A 19,984-nucleotide genomic window follows, 5' to 3' on the forward strand; every position below is an offset into this window, starting at 1 on the left:
ACACTATAGACCACTATGCGTGTTGCATATCTAAATGCTTTCAGTGATCTTTTGAGCCTTTCCACCTGTAGTAGCCATGTTCTTCACACTTCCTAGGACTCTTTGGCAGATTAGTTCTGCCCTTTTCCGGCTGTCCATGTTCTCTTTACATGTTCAGTCATGTTTGACAGAAGAGGGCTGACAAGCATGGCTCATTGTTTCCAGACTGAATTTGGGATGCAGAACAGATCAGTGGATCCACATCACCTGTGATTCATAGTGAGGCCTGGGCAAGGGGCCAATGGCCTTTGGCCCAGTTATCTCATTTCATTCCTGGAGCCACAGAGCTTGTGTGAATGAAAAGCTTAATTTGTATACCTGGAAGTAGTTGTGTAAGTGCTTCATAGCCATGGAAATAGATATTATCAACACCAATCAAGTAAAACCAAAATTAATATTATATATTTGATATTATTTAAAAAATACCTGAAACTACTTTATAGCCATGGTAATATTTTATATGTTTATGTTTTTTAATAATTATAAATAATAATGATGTATATTTTTTTAGATAAGACAATGTACATTTATTTACAGGACTGAAAATCATGTAAATACACAATTTTATGCTAGTTTATAAGTATTGACTGAGGTCAAATATGTATAGAAAACTGTATAACGGACCAATAACTATATAGTATTAAAAAATAATGCTTGTAAATCTGTTGTTGCGACTGTTCTCCAATGGAGAATGGCAAATAACTAGTAGGTCATTTTAGGTTTGAGACTCCTGATCTAGAATGTTTTACCAGTGATGCACCGATCATGATTTTTCATGTCCGATTCTGATTTTTTTTTTAAAGCAAATTTATTTGTTGTTAATTTGCTCAGGCCAAACTGGCCTTAAAGGTCCCATGACATGAACCTTTCCCTTTATGAGGTTTTTTAACATTAATATTCCCCTAGAGTTCCCCTAGTCTCTATATGGTCCCCCAGTGGCTAGAAATGGAGATAGGTGTAGACCAAGCCCTGGGTGTCCTGCTCTGCCTTTGAGAAAATTAAAACTCGGATGGGCCAATCTGGAATCTTCCCTATATGTTTTCATACGGGGAAAGGTTACCTCCCCTTTCTCTGCTCTGCCCGCCCAGAGAATTTGGAGAAAATGGATTCAGTGTATTTTTTAGATTTAATTCAGTCGCAATGTCAGCACAGGCTTGACAAAATTACTTTAACGATATAGATTCGACAGCACCGCCACAAACAGTGAGTAACAGTGTTCATTAATGCCTGATCTGTGATCAGTGATTTCTGATGTGTAGCTAATTATTCAAGTTCACACAGACTTTCTTTCTAAATCGTTTAATACTGTTTATGCATTAGTGAATCAAGCCAGTGACTAACGTTAAACTTCACATTGTTTCTCTTAGTAGCATGAAACAAATCTGTTGATATAAATTGTGATTAAACTACAGAGAGCGATCAAAGAACACCCTCTTTATAATGTTCGGATCTGTCAATCACACGTCGCGAGTACTATCTGCACACTTGCCCAAACTGCCACTTTGACGATTTGTTAATCTCAACAGCTGTAATAGTAAAAAAAAACTAGTAAAAGTATTTGAGAGGGGTTCCACATGTAATACGCATTTCAAATGCAAAGATGTCAGCCAGTCACAACAGTGGGCGTTTACACTGAAGTCTCACAGCAGACACGCCCCTTCAAACAGAGCATTCAAGCCAGAGGACTAAAATCAGGATAGAAAAATGCCTGGTATTTCTAAATTATGACATTTTATGATGTAAAAATCATGCTAACAATATAAGTACACCTCAGGAAACATAAAGTAAAAATCCACATCATGGGGTTAAACATCTGAAATTAGAGGCAACCGCTTCATTTAAAAAAAAAAACAGCAGATGTACTGAAGGAAAATGCAAATTCACTCTTAAGCCGGGTGCACACTGTGCGATTTATAATAGTACTTTACGATTGTTGCTTGTCAGACTGTACGAACATGATTCCTGCTGTAAGCCATGTCACACGGTAAGATCTCAGTTGTCATTATGTCAGACTGTACGATAGTCAAGGCGCGTTGAAAACGGATACATGCAAGAAAACTCGTCCGATGTTTTATATCATCAATCAATGGACTGAAATGGTGGCTACAAAGAAATCTCTAGCGCTCATTTTGGTCATAGTTTGTCTTGAAAAATGAAGACATTTTGACAGTCGTCGTAGGAGAAGTCACAAATCTTCTGACACTGGCAGAATTTCGATTGAGGTAAAATTTTATCGCAACGGTCATTAATCGGCTGACTACTAACAATCAAAGATGTCAGATTTTAGCCTAGGATCAGAGGAATCTTTCAGGTTTTGCAACTGAGGATTTCCAGACTGAGCCTGGTTTCTCCCAAGGTTTATTTTTCTCCATTAGGTCACCTGATGGGGTTTTGGTTTCCTTGCCACTGTTGCCTCTGGCTTGGCGTGCTCAGTTGGGGACACTCAATTTTTCTAAATTTTTCAACTAAATATCCAAATAAATTTAATTATTAAACTAAATGAACCATATAAACTAAATTACTGATCTAAAGCCCACACTGTCACTGTATGATAATTGAAATGAACTGATGACATAACCGATTTTTCCAGAATGGCTAGACGGCAGAATAAAATTCTGTTGCATTATTTTCATGTTTAACACTGTAAAGCTGCTTTGAAACAATCTGCATTGTTAAAAGAGCTATATAAATAAGGTTGACTTGACTTGACTTGCAAGATTTGGCCAAAAATTGTGGCCAAAATCGCACGGTGTGTAGTGTGGCTTTAGACAGTAGGTGGCGCTTATAGAACAGCAGCGATTTCTTTGGGTAGCAGCGATGCATTATATGAAGTTATAAACACTACTTCAAAGGTAAGAGGAAAAGAAAAGTCCATCGACAGTCAGTTCCCTTCAGAGATAGATTCCTATAATTCAATTTTTATATTTTTCTTCCTATATTTCGATCATTACGAGCAGTGAGCTTGTACAGTATTTGCTCTGCTGTGTTCTCTTCTTTGCATCCGTCTTCAGCATGTCCCATCTCTGGCCTGTTTACAGACTTCTCATATTTCCACACAAATGACATTTTGGGAAATGATTGCAGTGACGTTTGTGTGCAAGTCCGAAATCTCCAACGTTTACATTTTACTTTACTTTGTCTGTGGCAGCACGATGAGGGTACTGACTGTGGAGGCCTGGAGATCACTGGTGGCAAAGGAAGGTTCTTGATGTTCCCTCAAGCCACTAGCAAGATCGAGGAGAACAGTGACAAGTTCTCCCCTTGCAGCCTGAGCCACACGAGTCGCATTCTGAATATCAAGAAGGACAGATGCTTTGTAGGTAAGACCCCTGACTAAATTCTGGGATGGGATGGATATCCTAATGAATGTTAGCTTATCTCAGGCCTAAATCATTCCTGCAGTGGGGCTTATCTCAATGGCGTGAGGTAAACCTAACTGACTGGAGATGTACATGTTTTGTCTTGACAGATAGTGAGCAGCCCATTTGTGGAAACCGCATCGTAGAAGAGGGCGAGGAGTGCGATGTGGGTCACGATGAAAGAGATCCATGCTGCTACAGCTCGAAGGAACCTTCAGGCGTTGAATGTCGACTGAAGCCCGAAAAACAATGCAGGTTTGCACCAGTCAATTTTGTGTTAGTAGGATGAGCTGTGGACTTTTTGGACAAATTAAACGTCTTTACTCTAAGGTCCCAAGTAGTGCCGTCAACCCTTGCGGTCCACAAGACCCTACCTTGGTCATGTAAAGTCACATCGACTGTTGGATAGCAGACCACTGTTAAAAGGACAGAGGGAACTTTCCAAAAGGATGTATCAATGGTGCTGGGGGTAATGGTAAGATCCCTTTTGATAAAATGACAAATGGGAGACCTTACGCCAGGAGTGTCCAGTCCTGCTCCTGGAGTTGCCACCTTCCTGGAGAGTTTAGCTCCAATCTTAATTTGACAGCTGAACCAGCTAATGGAGGTCTTCAGGGTTATTTGAAACTTCCAGACAGGTGAGTTGGCCATCCCTGGACATCCCTGCCATCATGCTTTTGACAGACTACCTTCTTGTTAAGTTCAGCTCCAACTCTAGATAAACATTCCTGGACCACCTAATCAAGGTGTTCAGAATTACTTGAAACGTCTTGACAGGTGTTTTGGAGAGGGTTGGAGCTAAACTCTTCAGGAAGGTGGCGCTCCAGGAGCTGGGTTGGACACCACTTTCGAAGGGTCTTGTGGACTACATGGAAACAAGCAAAGGCTACATCAACAGCACCATTTGGGACAGGCACTAAGAATGCCTGAACTTATCATAGGTTTTCAGGTCCACCAAACCTACCTTCTTGAAGTCTACCTTACAGTTTTATCTATCTCAGTCCTAGCCAGGGTCTGTGCTGCAGCTCCCATTGTGTCTTCAAGGAAGCTGGGCTGATGTGTGAACGAGACACTGAGTGTCGCAACCAAAGTGTATGCTCCGGTTCCTCTGCTGTATGTCCAGAACCTGCCGCCAAGCCTGACATGACAATATGCAGTGATGACACACGTGTCTGTTTCAACGGGGTACGTTCAACAGAATATGCCTATTCTTATATCTTTTTGGCTGTGCTCACACTGTACTAATCCGATTTTAAGTTCAATCTTTAGAAAAGTGATAAAATCTTCAATGTAGTCCATATTCAGTGTATCTGCATATTTACATTGATATCTGGTTAGACCATTCAGACTGAAACACGTTTATCCGGTTTCAAAACACATACGGATGTAGTTTGGATCACATTTGATATTGTTGACATCAGATTTAATGCATTTTCTAGCCATTCAGAATACAAAAAACGGTGTATTTAAGTTGGATACTCACATAGCCTTGAGGACATCCAATTTGTGATATAATTGAAAACATCTCTTTTTCTTTGGCCAAAGTCATAAAAAACATCATATTGTCATAAATAATATCTGTTTGGATGAAGAAGATTGGGTAGAGATTAGGGAATAAGAAGACAAGAGAAATCCAAAAGATAGCTTTTTCTTCTATTATACAATGTGACGTCCCCTATAACCAATGTCTTGTGGCTTGATGTCACAGGAATGTGGCCTTTCTCTCTGCGCATTGCACGACATGGTGCAATGTGACTGTCCGGGAGAGAACAAGATGGAAAAGTGCCACATGTGCTGCCAGCAAAGAGGTAACCGCAATGTTCCGCCGCAACAGAACGTGTTTACTGCTCCAAATAAATTAGTTTGTTTTATTGGACCGTTTGTGCTGACATTACTGCTTCATAAAAACATAAATGAAGCACATATGTTCTTGTATCCAACTTTTTTTCTACGTAGATAAACCCAATACCTGCGCCAGCACCACTTCTTCGGTTCTTCTGCACTACTTTAGCGGGAAACGTGTGGCTTTGGTTCCTGGATCGCCCTGCTCTGGAAACAGAGGCTACTGCGACAAGTTTAAAGCCTGCCGAATTTTAGATGCGGACGGCCCAATTGCAAGGCTCAAAAATTCTTTCCTCAAATTGGATGAGTTCGATGACCTGGCCGGTTGGATGAAGGTTTGTTAGCATTTGAAAACGGTCGGATGTAGCATCGGCTGTTTTTTGTTGTTGTATTTCCTTCATTTACCTTAAAAACTCTTGTTTTGTAGGCACATTGGTGGGCAATTCTTCTGGCTATTCTCGCCATTTCAGCAGTAATGGCTGGGACTATCTGTGTTTTTGGACAGGCCCTTGAGATTAATGACGACAGGTAAACATCTCTCCACTTGGGGCCTTCCAACTGGCAAGAAACCCCCGCAAGCAAGAAAACATTGCTTCTGAGGCAACTTATGAATGTTCAAAACATCTGACTGATGCACAGCTGAGAGTCATGCACCACATCTGTCCAAACATGAGTTTACTTCGCCTCCATGTGTCTCACACCATTAGTCTTTACAAAGTTATTTTAACTCCAATGTTGATTTGAGGATTGAATACTGTCCAGATTTTCAACTGTAAATCATTGCTCTCAATAACTTTGGACACTTTTAGATTTGGATAACTTTGTCGCCTACGTTTATTTCAGAGAAATCCAAGAACATGACATTCTGATAATCTCAACATACACAACAGATGGCTGTAGTTTCATTGAAAGCTAGAATAAACAACAGGTTTTTGGGAATGCTACGATAAAAATATATATATTCGGCATAATATACTCTGCATATTTGGTTCCTCCGGAAATCACAGGTTCAAAGCAATATCAGCCAACAAAACTTTTGGCTATGATGAGTGATGTCGCGACACCACTTTGTTTGAGTGGCTGGATTTGCTTTCACGATTTTATCTCTTCGTGTCGTCCTTGGGGTTGTTACCACATGATAAGCACAGAGAACTAAGTGACATGTAAGCGTGCATGGTGTAAAAAAAGGTCAAAAACGATTTAATTAGAGTTGATATAAATGTGTAAATAATTTGTATTATGTGATCTAAGAAATTCTAAAAAGCAAAATGGATGTATAAAACATTTCAAGTTGAAATCTCGAGACAAAAAAGGCACACATTTAGCTCAAAGATAGAATTTAATTTAATTTTTACACATTTACAGTTAAGTACAGTTCGTTTCATTGATGTACATCACATTATTTTCATAAAAAATGTATAAAATGTTATTGCAGTTGGTTGTAGACAGATTAAATGTCAGTTGCTGTTTTTTTTTCCTGCTTATGAATGTCGATTAACTAAACAAGTACAAAATAATATAATGTACCATTAATAAAAACGCTTTCAACACACACTAGATGTTTCATTTATGTTTTCATCTCATTATGACTCATAATGAATATCATATTTCATTTGGACTTTAAAAGGTGTTTTGTGGATGTAATTGTTGCTTTTGCTCAAATAACACACTAAACATTTAATATTTCAAGTGATATTAATGTACATACAGTGAGGAAGATAAGTATTTGAACACCGTGCTATTTTGCAAGTTCTCCCACTTGGAAATCATGGAGGGGTCTGAAATTGTCATCGTAGGTTCATGTCCACTGTGAGAGACATGATCTAAAAAAAAAAAAAATCCAGAAATCACAATATATGATTTTTTAACTATTTATTTGTATGATACAGTGGCAAATAAGTATTAAGTACCTGTTAGTCTGCCTTTAAAAATTCCACCTCCACTCCATTTATTATCCTAAATTAGATGCACCTGTTTGAGGTCATTAGCTGCATAAAGACACCTGTCCACCCCATACAATCAGTAAGAAACCAACTACTAACATGGCCAAGACCAAAAGGGCTGTTCAAAGACACTAGAGACAAAATTGTACACCTCCACAAGGCTGGAAAGGTCTACGGGGAAATTGCCAAGCAGCTTGGTGAAAAAAGGTCCACTGTTGGAGCAATCATTAGAAAATGGAAGAAGCTAAACATGACTGTCAATCTCCCTCGGACTGGGGCTCCATGCAAGATCTCACCTCGTGGGGTCTCAATGATCCTAAATAAGGTGAGAAATCAGCCCAGAACTACACGGGAGGAGCTGGTCAATGACCTGAAAAGAGCTGGGACCACCGTTTCCAAGGTTACTGTTGGTAATACACTAAGACGTCATGGTTTGAAATCATGCATGGCACGGAAGGTTCCCCTGCTTAAACCAGCACATGTCCAGGCCCGTCTTAAGTTTGCCAATGACCATTTGGATGATCCAGAGGAGTCATGGGAGAAAGTCATGTGGTCAGATGAGACCAAAATATAACTTTTTGGTCATAATTCCACTAAACGTGTTTGGAGGAAGAAGAATGATGAGTACCATCCCAAGAACACCATCCCTACTGTGAAGCATGGGGGTGGTAGCATCATGCTTTGGGGCTGTTTTTCTGCACATGGGACAGGGCGACTGCACTGTATTAAGGAGAGGATGACCGGGGCCATGTATTGCGAGATTTTGGGGAACAATCTCCTTCCCTCAGTTAGAGCATTGAAGATGGGTCGAGGCTGGGTCTTCCAACATGACAATGACCCGAAGCACACAGCCAGGATAACCAAGGAGAGGCTCTGTAAGAAGCATATCAAGGTTCTGGCGTGGCCTAGCCAGTCTCCAGACCTAAACCCAATAGAGAATCTTTGGAGGGAGCTCAAACTCCGTGTTTCTCAGCGACAGGCCAGAAACCTGACTGATCTAGAGAAGATCTGGAGGAGTGGGCCAAAATCCCTCCTGCAGTGCAAACCTGGTAAAAAACTACAGGAAACGTTTGACCTCTGTAATTGCAAACAAAGGCTACTGTACCAAATATTAACATTGATTTTCTCAGGTGGTCATATACTTATTTGCAGCTGTATCATACAAATAAATAGTTAAAAAATCATACATTGTGATATCTGGATTTTTTTTTTTTTAGATTATGTCTCTCACAGTGGACATGCACCTACGATGACAATGTCAGACTCCATGATTTCTAAGTGGGAGAACTTGCAAAATAGCAGGGTGTTCAAATACTTATTTTCCTCGCTGTATACATTTTCCTCAGTGGAAACGTACCATCGAAAAGTTATCCATGTTTACAGACAATTTAGTCAAAGGTAAACCAAAATTGCTTCTAGAGTTGTTTCTTTATGATTTTATCTAATAATATTTACCGGAAGGGCTCAAGAACCACTGGAATTAATAAGGTGCAGTCATATTAGCGAAATTCTGCGGGAAGAAAGGTTTATTGTCAAAAGTAGGCTATACCGTATGAAGCATCACAGAAGTCACTATCTAACCAAGCATCTTTCTGTTTTTAAGGCGGTGAATTCGCGTGACCAGTTTGAACGAAATCTGTGCGTGGAAATCTTTCGCCTCAGGCGATATTCTCCGTCGCGTGATTCCTACTGAAAATGACTGGATTTGGAAATGACAACGGTAAATGTGACCGCACCTTTAACACGAAACTCGTAACGTTAGAGCATAATTTATTACAAAACACTTAGGCCTGGTTTTTCACAGACAGGGCTTGGATTAAGGTTCAAAATTCGGGCATTTTTTAAAACGCGCCTTAGAGAAAAAGCATTACTGGAGTACCTTGAGACAAAACAATGGCACTGTCATATTTGAAGATATTTCCGGCAAGTTGCTGTTTGTTAAAACAGCTCAAACTTGCATTTTAGTACGGGACTAGGCTTAATCCTTGTTTGTGAAACCGGGGGTTAATGTTTAAAACAGAACAGATCGATAAGTAATGTAATACAATGTTTCTTGGACAGTGTTTGTAAGCCAGAAGAATCAGCATCACATATGATAAACTGAATGAACTAATGACCTCATTCAAATAGAAATCCACCGGTATTCAATGGAATCAATCACATTTCAAGGCTTTTTAAGCCTATTCCATATGATAGTACAAAAGTCCTCAATTCATTTGCATGAATCATATTCATAGCAATACATTATTCAATACATTCCAGTCTCAGTGCAGTTGCAATCTTAATAAATAACATCTGTATAAATACATTTGTTGAAGTGCTTCATCAAAATCTCTTGCAAATCATTTCATTGGCTCTTCAACTTAGGCCTGTTGGAACAAAGACAATTGCATTAGAATTATTTTAGATTAAATGTGAAGATATTCATTATAGTATGCTATTATAACCTTTTAGATAAAGACCTCCATGGTTCCCTGCATTTCACAAATACAGCTTCCTGAACCGAATTTCCTGTTCGGTGATCTTTCAAACACAACACAATCCTAAAAAAAAACGAAGAATGAAAGCTGTCAGACACTTAAAACTGGATGAATATCACTGCGTTTGATATAACATCGCATTAGGTGGCAGTTGTAAAGAAAGCAAAAGCATTTAGCAAAATAGAATTTTGTTAGGTTTGAAACAATAAAACAGTAGATAAGTTAAAAATGAAGACATATTGTAACATTTTCTAGTTGTGAAATGTTAGTGGAGTTACTATGTTAATAGAACACCTGTGTGAACCTGAGGAAAAGTGATCCTTGAGACCAAATCATTCAAGTCATTGAGCAAAAATGTGAAATTTAAGCTTTTTAGGTTCATTATATCTAGCTAAACTGGTAAGAACATACTTTTTTTGTGTCTCCCCAGCTCTGACTCGGACTTTATGGATCTGTACGTCAGAATTTGTGGAATCTCCAAACCACCACGAGGAGAGCAGAGTGAGTAAAGAGGAGGTGGACTCCTCCCATTTAAACTTCAGTGTGAGAAGATCTCCAATGTCCTTCTCGGTTACCATGAGGAATGAATGCGTCTTATTGGCGGTGATCTTCTCCTGTCTGCTTGTTAAAATCATTTAAAGATAGTTAGCATTGACATATATGACTGGAACACAATATAGTCATCTTTAGAAGATATAACTATTGATTACTCACACGTTCAACTTGAGATCTTCTGCTTCACCATTGGTACCGTAAAGTGAGACGGTCAGGGCTGGTTCCATCTCTAATTGATTTATTTTTCCAAGGAAGTTGATTTTCAGCTGATAGTGAAAAACTAAAAAAAGACAAAATGTTTCAGCACACACAACCAGGGTTATTATCGTTAACTAAAGTGCACCTAATATGCTATTTTAAAGGTTCCTTATTTTGTCTTGTAGGTCTCCTACGACAGATTCACATGCATCCCAGGTCAAAAATCACTTTTAATATGCAGCATCAGCTCTTTTCTCGCAGTGTCTGAAACGGTCCGATAAAGGAATCGGCCTCTCTAAACTCCTCCTTTCCGAGAGCATACTCTGCTCTGATTGGTCAGACAGCTCAGTCTGTTGTGATGTGCATGTCGGAAACAAAACGCCTATTGCCAAATTTGAATATCAGCACCGGATCTTCCTTAGTGCTTGTAAACACAGCGATAAGAACTGTAGCGATGGCGTCCGTTTTACTGCATCAATTCAAGTGTGAGTACAATGGTGTATCCGTGTATCCGTTAAGTCCACGAGATCGCAGGGTGTCCCATTTGTCATTTTTGGTCTCAGAAGGGTGCTCGCGAGCGCCCCTTTTGCGGTCAAAATATGCGCCCTCGATGCGCACTTCTGCCGAGTCCGCACTGGTGCGGGTTCCGCAGCGGACTTCTTCCCGACAGTCAAAGCGGCGTTACGTCATGAAAGTGCGGACTCAGAGGAAGAAAGCGAGGGTTTAGGGTGCCATTTGGCACAGGGTCTAAGTCAGGGGTAGGCAAGTTCGGTCCTAGAGAGCTGATGTCCTGCAGAGTTTAGACCCATCCCTACTAAGCCACCATAGTATAAAACTCATGGCCCCCAGCATGCATTGCAAATTGCATTGCATTTCAAAACACGGCCTCATGAAGCTTCGAAGCGTTATGAATCAGTGAGTCGAATGATGATTCGGATCGCGTGTCAAACCGCCAAACTGCTGACTTTGGCGATCCAAACTGCTGAATCGACTCACTGATTCATAACGCTTCGAAGCTTCATGAGGCCGTGTTTTGAAATCGTCATCACTATATAAGTCATTATTTAGGGTTTTTTTGCGCACAAAAACTATTCTCGTCACTCCATAAAGTTATTGTAGAACCACTGTAGTGAGATGGACTTTGTAACGACGTCTTTAGTACCTTTTAAGGGTCTTGAGAGTGAACCGTGCATTGTGCCAATGGAGGCCTTTCAGAGCCATCAGATTTCAACTAAAATATCTTCATTTGTGTTCTGAAGATGAACGGAGGTCTTACGGGTGTCGAACGACATGAGGGTAAGTAATTAATGACAGAATTTTCATTTTTGGGTGAACTAACCCTTTAAGTATGCCACCATTGTAGCAAGAAAGTATTGTTGGTGAATATTATTTATTAATAGTTGTAGTCAGTGATGAGTGAGGTGAAATGTTTTTTTCATGATCATTTTAGGCCCCGTCCACACGTAGCCAGAACTTTCCCTATCCAATCTTTTTTTTCCGCATGAAAACGGCTCAAAACGATGTAGTATACATGCCAGGCCAGTATGTGGCACTGTAATTCTGCCACAGAAATACACTAAAAACGGAGAAGAAGAGTTGTGGCTAGAAGGGGTACGGCAACAGTCGGAGGTGAGGTAAAATCTCACAATAAAATAACAATAAATAAATTTGCTACTTACCAGATGTGTTTTATTAACGCATACACCTACCCTAACCCTAAACATACCCTTACAATAATGCAAATACAGTAATTAAACAATGCAGTATTGATGTGCGCATGCCCAGTGCCCGTAGTTGTATCCCTTCTAGTCTTCCCCGCGCAGGACGTGGTGTGATGACATCACCGTTTCACAAAATATACGGATTGGCTGTATACACGAAACCGCAAGGGTGTCGTTTTCAGATTTATCCACTTTAGGAACCGGTTTAAAAAAATAGCGGTTTCAGTCTCCCAAAACGCCAGATTCGTGTGGACGAAACGCCAATACGATAAAAAATTTATACGTATACAGTGATACACGTCTCCGTGTGGATGGGCCCTTAGTTTATGGCTTCTTTTGATTTGAACAGATTATATGTTTTGTTAACACTAACAAAAACCACAAACCAAATAAGCCAAGAGTTAAACTGCCCAACTAAAGGAAACACTGATCACCATAATGGTAACATTTTCAATAAACCATCAACATCTAAACAGCGTCTCTTGCAAATCAGCGGCTCACTAGGACTTGGAAAACTTGCCCTGCTCTAAGGAGAGGAAAACAATGGTATAATTGTACCCTAAGGACTAATTGTGTACCTTCAAAGGTACAGTTATACGTTTTGTTCCCCAAGGAACAAAATTGTACATCCATCCACTGTACCTTTTTGTCTGAGAGTGTATGAAGGTTTGTAACACATTTGCAGTGTTACAGGTTTGTGTAGGTACCTGTGTAAAGAACACTGTAAATGTGTCCACATAGGTTTGTAACATTTGTAATACATTGTTAGGTTTGTAACTCACATCCTGTTACAAACCTACGTAGGTGAACACAATCTAGTCCTACGTAGCTTTGTAACAGGATGTGAGACTCGTTTCAGGCAGTTCAGAATTGGTTCTTTTTTTCGTGCACTTTGTTTTTTAAAAGCTTTTTTGCAGACCTTTTACATTCACAAACTGCTTTGTATCTATCGCTATTACACTCAACATGAAAGGCAATATTCGAAAAAGCATAATTGGGGCACTTTAACAAAAAACATGAATTACTTGAAATAAAACTTTACTAAAATAAAATATAAAACATTTGAACACTTTGAACAGTTCTCATTAAGTTGAAGTACTAAAATATCCAAAACTTAATAAACTAAAAAAAACAATAATAATAAAAAAATGTAAATAGAAAAATAAAATTTTGAATCTAACTTGACACTGACCTCTGTACGGCATGGAGCCTCGTGTCTTGGTGAACATCTTGACGTTTCGTGTCTTGCGGACTTTGCTGACGCTGTAGCCCACGCTGTTGCAGCGGTTCTTGCGACACTGGAGGCACATGCCGCGGTCGAACATGTCTTTGCTCCCGCAGCTGTACGCCCTGCTAGCTTCTTCCTCGTTCAGCAGGGAGTCGATGAACAGGTGGATGGACCTCTCGTGCTCGCATCTGATGGCGTTATTCATGGCTGAGGGTATTAATGAAACATAACCGATATGATTTTGAACTTTATAGTCACACGAGTAAATATCTCGGCTCTTAGATGAATGATCCCATTGTCGAAAGGTTGAATCAGTTGAAGCAAAGGTTTGTTGTAAGATGCCAAAACAGATCAGAAAGCCAGATTATGAAAAATGTGATTATGAAACGCTGTCACAACCTCCTGATATATAATCTCTTTCCATCTTTGGGAAAGTTACAAAAAACAGCCATTTCTAGAAAATTTGTGTCATGGTTCAAAACGCAACATTTTATTTGGGGAAAAATGCATAGAATTGCTATGAAAAATCTGCATTTATTATTAATTAAAACTGTAATTCCTAATAAATAAAAAAGTAATTTATATATATATTAAAATTTAGTATTTTACATCATTTGTCTGTGTGTGAATATTTTACAAAATTATATTTTATTTTGCGTTATTAGGATTTATGGCTAGCATTATTTATTTATTAAACATTTTTTTTATTAAAAATAAGAAAATGTATTGTCCTGTTTTTAAGTATTTTATATAAAAAGATATCATAAAATGTTTAATATTTAAAAAATTATTACAATTTTAAAAATGTATATTTTTAAATAATTATATTTTTATTTTATTTTTATTTGTTGACATCTGACAGGTCCCTTAGATCCTCCAGAAAATTCATTTGTACAGGTAATAGCCATTAAAAAAATACATAAAAATAGTGAAATATAACAGTTAAAAAGTCCAAATAAAAATGTAATATCAAATATAATTTTCTATAATTATAAAAATATATATAGAGTTACTATTATATATATTACTAAGGCATTAGTAATTGGCAGTGTCATTAAAATTGTATTTTACATTTAAAAAGAATAATACAAAATTATATTTTATTTTGTGTTATTAGGATTCATGGCCAACATTATTTATTTATTAAAAATGAGACTTTATTATATTAATTGTATTATTTTTTATATATTTTATTAAACATTTATTTATTAAAAATAAGAAAATATATTGTCCATTTTTTAAGTATTTTATATAAAAAGATATCATAAAATGTTTAATATTTAAAAATTATTACAATTAAAAAATATTAATATTTTTAAATAATTATATTTGTATATGTCAAATTGTCAAACTTACACCAACAAACAATTCAAGAACCCGTGGCCCCATGTGTATGTATGCTTACTCTTCCTATATATTTTCAATCAATTTTGGTGAAATATTAAGGTAAATCACACATTTAGATGATCAAGGTCTTTACCAAGTATTCCATAACTGGCAATTTTCTCCAGCGCCCCTCTCAAATTGCAGCCAGGCTGGAAGCTTCCTCCATTGGGGTATATATCTACATGGCCGACCGGCTGCTCGATACCGATACTGAGACCCAGGGAACCTCGGGTGAATGTGTGGAGGACATCAACAAAATGGGCATCATCTGGGGACAGCCGCCTGTGGGCGTGGACCCCTTCAAAGTCCGGCCCAGCAGGGTCTAGACCTGCAACAACAAAACAAAAATGTGTTGTCACATATACGACGCATTTAAGACGATTCATTTCCAAAAGAAAGCCAGTGAACCTACCTGTGATTCTTCCAACTTTGTTCGTTGCATGACTTCCTGCAAAACCCGCAACGTGGGCGCCAAGACTGTAGCCAATGAGGTGCAACGTCTCCAGAGGAACTTTGGCAGTCTCCTTATAATTCAAGCACAATAATACAAGTTAGCAATCTGCAACGACAACTTGCGCAACATATTTGGTTTGCAAACACAAACCTCCAGCCAGTCTATGAAGAGTCCGATCTCTTGTCCCACCATCTTTGTGTTTTGGGCTGCCACCACATAATGGTTCTGCGCCGTGTCCAACCAGTCCACGACAATGACATTAGCGTTTTTCTCCCTGTCATAAAGGGCAGCAACCAGTTTCTCAACCCAGCTCTCGAATAATCCACTTACCTAAAGGGAAACAGCTAAATTAACACTAGCACATGGGACGAGTTGAAATTATTAAATGTATGTGAAAGTGTTGAGTCACCGTCCACCCGTGAATGACCAGAAAGGTTTTTGAAGTGTTGTTGAAGTCGCAGCTGTTGAGAGTCTCTGGTTTGCCTCGTACAATGTAACACACATCATCGTCCGGTTGGGACGGGTTTCTCAGAGAAAACTTGACATTGGCTTTGTTGACATCTGACAGGTCCCTTAGATCCTCCAGGAAATTATCTATGTAAAGGTAATAGCCATTAAAAAAATACATAAAAATAGTGAAATATAACAGTTCAAAAGTCAAATGAAAAGTGTAATATCAAATATCATTTTTTATCATTATAAAATTATATATACAGTTACTATTATATATATTACTAAGGCATTAGTAATTGGCAATGTCATTTGAATTGTATTTTACATTTAATTTTTTTTATTTATGAGGTAAACAAATATTAAATATGCTGTCAGATGTGACATACTTGGCATGCTTTATGAAATAGGTTACAAAAGGACAGTAAATATTTCCAAATAGTTAAACTCAGTTGATACAAGGTAGGTGGAGCCATAATATCTTTACTACACTATTATCACACCTTTGCGATATCAAATTGCAATGTAAATACTACTTATGTCATGTAATTATGAATTTGAAACGTACTTTCAAGAAATCCTCTAATTAAAACAGCATAAAACCTCAACTACGTCTGGTCGACTCGTCTTCTACATGCTAATTCGAGGATTTAAAACCTCAGACAGATGCCGGATATTAAAGATTGCCCATAAAAACGCAGGATTTCGCGGTAGGAGTTGAAACAAAATGAAAGAATCGCACCGCACCCAAATAAAATAACGCCTCAGGTAATCCGAGTCCCTTCTCACGGAGCATCAACAAACATCTTACCAAAGAGTCCGTTGGAGAAGTTTTCTTCCTCCAGAGCAGCGACGAGTAGCAGACCAGTGAAGCTAATACGAGCCACGAAACGCACTGGAATGAGAAAATGTTCATGTCTTTTCTGCGTAAACTTTGTGCACCTGTGACCTTCACCAATTCCTATCGGCTGCTATAAAATATACCGAGAAAATAAAATACTGCCAAACTCCTGTTGTTTGAAAACCTGGCTAATGAAATCTGAGCCTCAGACTTCAGTTAAGTTCCTAAATAGCACTACTAAGAGCGCCATTGGTCTCAGCCCACACACAGGCGGGGTGATACGGTCACACATTTGTTATCGGTCAGGAGATATCGAGTCTCACAAGGTTTCTTTACCATAATAAAACATACAGTTGTCACCTGATCTATCTATCTATCTATCTATCTATCTATCTATCTATCTATCTATCTATCTATCTATCTATCTATCTATCTATCTATCTATCTATCTATCTATCTATCTATCTATCTATCTATCTATCTATCTATCTATCTATCTATCTATCTATCTATCATCTGTTTGTTTGTCTATCTATCTATCTATCTATCTATCTATCTATCTATCTATCTATCTATCTATCTATCTATCTATCTATCTATCTATCTATCTATCTATCTATCTATCTATCTATCTATCTATCTATCTATCTATCTATCTATCTATCTATCATCTGTTTGTTTGTCTATCTATCTATCTATCTATCTATCTATCTATCTATCTATCTATCTATCTATCTATCTATCTATCTATCTATCTATCTATCTATCTGTCTGTCTGTCTGTCTGTCTGTCTGTCTGTCTGTCTGTCTGTCTGTCTGTCTGTCTGTCTGTCTGTCTGTCTGTCTGTCTATCTATCTATCTATCTATCTATCTATCTATCTATCTATCATCTGTTTGTCTATCTATCTATCATCTGTTTGTCTATCTATCTATCTATCTATCTATCTATCTATCTATCTATCTATCTATCTATCTATCTATCTATCTATCTATCTATCTATCTATCTATCTATCTATCTATCTATCTATCTATCTATCTATCTATCTGTCTGTCTGTCTGTCTGTCTGTCTGTCTGTCTGTCTGTCTGTCTGTCTGTCTGTCTGTCTGTCTGTCTGTCTGTCTGTCTGTCTATCTATCTAAAAAAGCACTTTGCCATCAGAGAAAAAAATCACAATATTTCAATTTTTACTGTATTTTAGATCAAAAAAATCTTACTTATCCCAAAGTCTTTGACCAGTAATGTATCTATAAACGGGAACGTCCCAGAAACTGCACAGACAGTATGAATATAAGCTTAGATTAAATAACCAAATGGGTCAGACAACTTCAAACTGACCTTTTGTGACAACAATCTGTTATGTCATGAATATTGACATTGACATAACAGGTGATGTCAATATTCATGTAAATTATTATGGAGAAGAGTGAATAAAGAACATATACCTTCTACTTCAAATGTTGTCTTTCCTTGCCATTCGAGACCATAAAAATGTATAACTCATCATGTGCCAGTACCCTAAACGCTCTTTGCACACATTGTGTCATAGTCGTACCATAACACTTGGACCCTGCCAAAACTCTCAATGACAACTGTGCTGTGCTCATTCCTTCCGTCTGTAATAACGTAACAAGGACCATTTTTTGCCGCCTCTATCGTCCGAAATGTTCTTCAAGGACAAAAACATAACTAATGACCTGTCACATGCTATTTAGCAGATGGAAACTGTTCTAGAAATCATTGGCCACCATACAGTTTCTCAGAGGAGTGTGATAAGCCAAGATCAAATTTAAATCTCCATATCTAACATTTGAATCCCTATACGTGACATGTGGCCAGAAGTAGGGTATATATCAAATATTAAACAGTGAAATTTCACAACAGTCTCCTTGCAGAAGGACTAATGAAAGAATCGGAATGTTTTATTTTCATTCCAAGAACTCCATTCCACGAAAAAGGGGTGGGTATATGGAAAAACAAGCTCCTTGTGTTTTGATTCGAGGCTACTCCACGTGAGTCGCTCTCTCACTAAACAATGCGAGTCATTTGAGTGTTTTACACACACGTGTTGTTATTTGAATGGATGACGCTCCATTCACATAACATCTTATATGAATGGAGCTAAGGTAAACAAAACAATGGCAGGTAGTTTTTATTAGATTAGATTGAATGTGTAAGATTATATATATTTAAACAGCATCTATACACTCTATATGATTTTATTCATTGTTGGTTTCTCGCAGAAACTGATCGTTTCGCTAGATAAGACCCTTATTCATCGTCTGGTATCGTTTAAAGCCCTCTGAAGCTGCACTGAAACTGTCATTTGAACCTTGAACCGTTTGGAGCCCATTGAAGTCCATTATATGGAGAACAATCCTGGAATGTTTTCATCAAAAAACTTAATTTCTTTTCGACTTTAGAAAGAAAGACATGGACTTCTTGGATGACATGGGGGTGAGTAAATTATCAGCAAAAGTTTATTTAAAAGTGAACTAATCCTTTAACGCTTGTCAATGGAGAGTGGCCAGACTCTCTGTACAAATGAAATGTATGAGAGTCTAGTAAGACCAGGCTAATAATTTACCACTTTATTTACAAAATATTTAACTTCTGCATTTTATAAATCTGAGGTTAAACTACTGGAGTCGCATGGATTGCGTTTAGGCCTAGTCCACACGTACACGGGTAGTTTTTCCCCCAAAAAATTGCGTCCACATGAAAACGCAAAACACGCTATGAAGAACCGTCAAGAGCATGCCAAACCAACAGGTGTCAATACACTCTAAAAAAAAAAGGTTCTATATGGCACCAAAAATGGTTCTTGGCTCGTAATCATAGGGTAACCTTTTTTAGTGCTATATAGCACCAATTTTGGTGCTTCAGAGGTTCTTCACCAGTTCTTTGACTAAGGTGCTATATAGCACCTCTGAAGAACCACTGAAGCACCAAAATTGGTGCTATATAGCACTTAAAATGGTTCCCAAGAAGAGCCAAGAACCATTTTTGGTGCCATATAGAACCTTTTTTTTTAGAGTGTATAACCCTAAACGTAAAGCCATGCTGGCTAATCAGAAGCCTGGAAATTACCGGTTCCGGTTCTGACGCAACAAGCCAAAATCTCTGGTTTCACTGTCCACACGACAACACTGCAAGCAGAGTTTCTAAAAATGCTCACCCTGGCAGGAGTTTTCCAAAAAGTTCGGGTTCAGTGTCCGGATACTGCGTTTGCGCGAGGACGAATGGCCAAACTGCTGCGGTTTTGAAAATACCCGTGTTCGTGTGGACGGGGCCTAACTTTACTAGGCTAGTAAACTACCTTTCTGGGGCTTGAAAATGGTAGTTGCGTAGCTGTCAATGGAGGGGCAGAAAGCTCTCAGATTTAGATTTTTTTAAAGATCTTTATGTTCCGACTTCCGAGATGAACGAAAGTCTTACAGGTTTGGAACGACACGAAGAGGAATAATTAATGACAGAGTTTTCATTTTT

At 38.2% G+C, this 19,984-nt stretch overlaps 2 protein-coding genes across 2 annotated transcripts in view; one reads left to right on the top strand and one right to left on the bottom strand.

Annotated features, from left to right (window-relative positions):
* Window positions 1–6,793, top strand: part of LOC307121138 (disintegrin and metalloproteinase domain-containing protein 10) — a 39,373-nt gene extending 32,580 nt beyond the window's left edge. Inside the window, exons 10-15 of the mRNA XM_079808608.1 lie at window positions 3,188–3,359; window positions 3,509–3,653; window positions 4,400–4,583; window positions 5,107–5,206; window positions 5,355–5,575; window positions 5,668–6,793. Of these exons, the coding sequence (XP_079664734.1) occupies window positions 3,188–3,359; window positions 3,509–3,653; window positions 4,400–4,583; window positions 5,107–5,206; window positions 5,355–5,575; window positions 5,668–5,772 (927 nt within the window). The 3' untranslated portion in view covers window positions 5,773–6,793. The remainder of the gene's footprint in view (window positions 1–3,187; window positions 3,360–3,508; window positions 3,654–4,399; window positions 4,584–5,106; window positions 5,207–5,354; window positions 5,576–5,667) is intronic.
* lpl2a (lipoprotein lipase 2 a) lies at window positions 6,564–16,693 on the bottom strand. The gene is given in 11 exon segments (XM_079808609.1): window positions 6,564–9,552; window positions 9,631–9,726; window positions 10,075–10,281; window positions 10,378–10,498; window positions 13,330–13,572; window positions 14,846–15,079; window positions 15,164–15,275; window positions 15,356–15,535; window positions 15,615–15,799; window positions 16,467–16,515; window positions 16,518–16,693. Coding segments are annotated over 11 exon segments (1,503 nt in total). The 5' UTR covers window positions 16,572–16,693; the 3' UTR covers window positions 6,564–9,530.
* Window positions 16,694–19,984: the final 3,291 nt, after the last annotated feature.

Source organism: Gobio gobio (genome assembly GCF_949357685.1).
Source record: "Gobio gobio genome assembly, chromosome: 24".
NCBI classification, from domain to species: Eukaryota; Metazoa; Chordata; class Actinopteri; order Cypriniformes; family Gobionidae; genus Gobio; species Gobio gobio.